The 4,361-nt window shown below is 30.9% G+C and overlaps 1 protein-coding gene across 7 annotated transcripts in view; it reads right to left on the bottom strand.

Moving 5' to 3' along the window:
* LOC122631179 (ankyrin repeat domain-containing protein 6) overlaps positions 1-4,361 on the bottom strand; it is a 117,167-nt gene that overhangs the window by 80,065 nt on the left and 32,741 nt on the right. For 4 of the 7 annotated variants that reach the window (XM_043816558.1, XM_043816567.1, XM_043816548.1 and 1 more), the window contains exons 2-3: positions 3,435-3,540; positions 1,269-1,367 (exon numbers count right to left, since the gene is read on the bottom strand). In XM_043816558.1, coding sequence (XP_043672493.1) covers positions 1,269-1,367; positions 3,435-3,540 — 205 coding nt within the window. The remainder of the gene's footprint in view (positions 1-1,268; positions 1,368-3,434; positions 3,541-4,361) is intronic. The other 3 variants (XM_043816587.1, XM_043816596.1, XM_043816577.1) reach the window with 1 other exon arrangement.

Below are 4,361 nucleotides of genomic sequence, written 5' to 3' on the forward strand. Positions count from 1 at the left end.
GAAAAGAAACAGAGAAAATCGAGAAATTCTCGGCGTAACCATAATTACGTATGTAAAATGCACGGTTCTTTCTTTTTTTTTTTTTTTCGTTTTTTTGTGAGAAGCAAAGAAAATACGAAATAAAAGCGAATACCGTTTCTTCGTGGCTAAGCATTGGCTTCCGGCTAGGTGCCACAGGCTCGGGATATAAATCTTTCGATGCTAGTAGAAAAGAATGAAAAAGTTTACTGCTCCGTTAAAATGCAGTTATTCGAGAGCACGATGACATTACGTTAAATTACCGTAAAAAATTCGTTGATAGCTAATAGTTACGTCTGAATACACCGAGTAATCGCCGTTTCAAAATATACAGGATGAACTAAAAGTTCCTAAACGAAGTCAAGAGTTCGTAGGTTGGACCAATAGGCGTGGTCAAAAGTTATTAAGTTACTTTAAAAATCGATTACTCCTTTTCGATTACTAATTTTTCAAGCTAATTTTTTTTTTTTTTTATTTCATACTGTAACAATGTTCGCTAATAACATAGCAAAGAAATAAAAAAAAAGAAAAGGAATAAATAAAGTCAAGCGATAGTTTTACGATCCGATTGCGAAAAAAGAAAAATGATTATAACCAGCAGCTGTTAACCCGTTTTATATTTTCTTCGAATATATCACATCTTGAAGATTGTATAGTATTAGAAATAATTTATTTGTATTGAAAGTAAAGACAGATTGATCTTCCATATTTCAAACAGCTGAAATTAATTATCTAGGAAAATGTCCCATATACATATAAAATATATACCATGTATATCAGACAAGAAAATTAGCCAATCACGAAGTTTGTTGGTATATTCAACGACGTCGTTTATGGCAATTAATTTCTTACTCGACGAACTTTCATTTTTCATATTTTCTATCTACTCTCTGTTTCTCTTGCTTTCTCTATCTATCTATCCATCTTAAAATAGTTATCGTCATCGTAAATCGATCAATACACCAAAGCTCTTAACTATCTTTCATAAGATGGGCGTAATCGATAAAAAAGGAACAACTCGTTCTAGATCTTCCTCTTCTATCTTTCTAATCGTTACTTCAGAATCGATCCTTTCGACGTCTCGATTTCGAAGAACGTAATGGCGCGTTGCTAATCATTGAAACAACAACAAAAAAAATAGAAAAAAAGAAAAAAAGAAAAGAAAGAAAGAAAGAAAGAAAGAAAGAAAGAAAACACCGATCTCTATCCTCGTAGATCAAAACAAACTCATTTCCAAGGATATCACTCACCGAGTCGGCTGCATTAACCTCGGCTTCACGAAGCAGAAGAGCATTACAGACGTCAGTGTGGCCGAGTGCTGCAGCCAATAGCAAAGGACTTCGTCCATTCTAAATAATATAAAAAAAAAGTTGATAATATTTCATACATTCTACAATTTTTATAATATTCCTTTTCTTTTCTTTACTTTTCTTTCTTTTTTTTTTTCTTTCTTTCTTTTTCTTTGCTTTACAATATATCTTATCATCGTTCACCATCTTTAATAATTCGTCGATATATTATATTATATTTTTCATGTACTTTTATATTGTTCGTAGTATTCGAAACAGTTTGAAAACCATTTCGTCGTCTTTCTTGTCAATTTTCTTTTTTTTTTTTTTTTTTTTTTTTTTCTATACCGACGTACCTACACATAGTATAATATAAATGACGAAATTGATCGTTCGTTAAAAATTGTATATTGTTATAGGTTTCTATATATAGCTAGAAAGATATTTTTATTTTCGTAAATAATATATCCGTTGAGTTTTACGTGTAGACTTCATCGACGGATCAATTAGCGTTGTAATTAATAGCTACCGGTATTTCAGTTTGTAAGCTCGCGCAGAGATTTCCCGCGTCGAATTAACTCCCGCGATCGGACAGGACGCAAGCCTTAATTAGCTGAACAAGGAATCGAGCAACACGAGCTAACCGACAACGAGACGACGATCGTCCCTTACGTATATCCACGAGACCTTCGTTTTGCCCTTCGAAGTACAACCGTAACTTAGAAACGATCTCTTAAGCGAAGGACTACCGACCTTGATCCAAATCCTTTTCAAACTCGGAGAAAAATTATTAACACGAATAACTACGAGCTTCGTACAAAATTCTTGTATATATAATATAATTGCAAGACTTAAATACCTATTTTTCTTTTTTTTTTCTTTTTTTTTTTTTTTTTTGTAAAATATTTTATCGTATTTATAATTTATTTGTATTTTATTTTATAGATGCATCTATGGGTAAACCAATCGCGTAGTGATTCGAATATTAATCGTCAATGAATATGTTAAGACATTATTAATCGCACAACGAGTATAGTTATCGTATTTGTGACTAATATTAGTTATGTAATTAACGATATAAAATTGTGCAAGTTAATACGATAAATTATTATGTTATATTAGATTTATTATATTTGATAGTGTTTGCTTAATCAATTTTTCTAAACGTCAAATACTTCAATAACGATTCTAATTCAATTAGATGTATGAACGTAAACGTTGAAAAGGATTACTTTTAATATACAATAGACGATGAGAAATGCGTTAAAAAGAACATTAGACTATTCAAAGAAATAGATAAGATGAGAAGTTGATCTTTATGAGTAGGGTGAGAGGAGGAGATAGAATAGACAAGACCAACATGTTTTTTTATAGTTAACATATCAAAGATGTGATGATAAATGTCTTAACAGATGTAATCTAAATTTATGACGACAATAAATACGAGGTAATTAATTAATAGATTAGTTCGAAATTCTAAAAAGAAAAGGAGAAATAAAGGGGAAAAAAAAAGAACAAAGAAGAGAAAAAAAAACAAATGGAAGAAAAAGAAAACAAAGTTCGATTTCTCGATTGATGAATATCGACTTAAATGCTAGTAGGAGGAGCTTGTCATGGTTTTTAAAAGCTTTGATCTTAAACCGACTTCTTTTAACTATATAAAAGTCATCATGGATCAGTACATACATATACAACATATATATATATATATATATATATATATATGTTCTATGTTATGTATGTTATGTATCTGCTTACCATGTTCGATGACTTTTACGATTAAAGGTCAAAGATCAAGTTGGAAAGTCGTGGAAGAGCAACGAATGAACGAGAATGAAGGAACTTCCGATTTGAATTAAGAGAAGCAAAGAAACATCTTGAGAAATCTAAAAAGGAAATCCTCGTTTGCGTGGTTGAATCGTTTCAAGAGTAAGATGGACGGTTTACATGGTTTACGTTCGAATGGAAGACGATAGAATCTGAATTACGAGGAGGAGGTGGATGAGGTAAGGATGAGGATGAAGGAGAGAGATAAATAGATAGATAGATAGATAGATGGATAGATAGATAGATAGATAGATAGATGAATGAATAGATAGATAGATAGAAATGCGGATTATTACTCACCTCATCCGGCTGTGGTTTGATTCCTTCGTCGAGAAGACGTGCGACACGTTCGGCCTCGCCACGAACGCAAGCTTCGCGTAACTTTTCTGCCATTCCAGCCACGCACCTTTTTTCAATCCAATTTTTCCACCAAAGGAGAAAAAAGGAAAGAAAGAAAAAAAGAGAAAAAACAAAATTAATCGATCGACGATACAGATAGAATTTATTCGAGAAAGAAAAAGAAAAGTGAGTAAATAAAATAAAGTAAAAAAGAAATGAAAATAAAAATAAACAAGGAATTGATCAACCAAAAGAAATATTATGAAGCTATGGTGATTATGAATGTAAATGGTTCGATGTTATTTGGACGAAAGCTATAGAAGGAAATAATTTTTTTTTCTTTTAAATTATTCAAACAAGTTCGAATATATTAAAAAGGAAAATACGTATGACTTAGATCACTTTCATAATCACTGGCTCATACTATATATATATATATATACATATAGTACACTTATAATAATTACTCAAAAGTTATATCGATCGAATGACAATAACATATTTCTTAACTATCAAAAATAATCATACAAAAAATCAACGTTAAATCTACCATAGAACAAATCTAACTCGTATTAATCTTCAAGTCTTACTTATTACATTATTACACTGTACGTACCACTAATCACTTCGATGGATAATATATTCTCTTGAAATTTTTTTAACACTCTATACATTTGTACGTGTATGTACGTAACCACTAACATGTCATACGCGCATGTCAATTTTAATTATTTCTTCATTAACTTGATAGAAAGAAAATCAAGTTACAGTCAGTAACAATTATCACGCTGTTAAAGCAATTCTCATTGATTTCTCAAACTATGTACATGTATACATAGATACATACGTATATACATATTTATATATCTTCCTCTCTCTCTCTCTCTC

Source organism: Vespula pensylvanica, chromosome 1 (assembly GCF_014466175.1).
Source record: "Vespula pensylvanica isolate Volc-1 chromosome 1, ASM1446617v1, whole genome shotgun sequence".
Lineage (NCBI taxonomy): Eukaryota > Metazoa > Arthropoda > Insecta > Hymenoptera > Vespidae > Vespula > Vespula pensylvanica.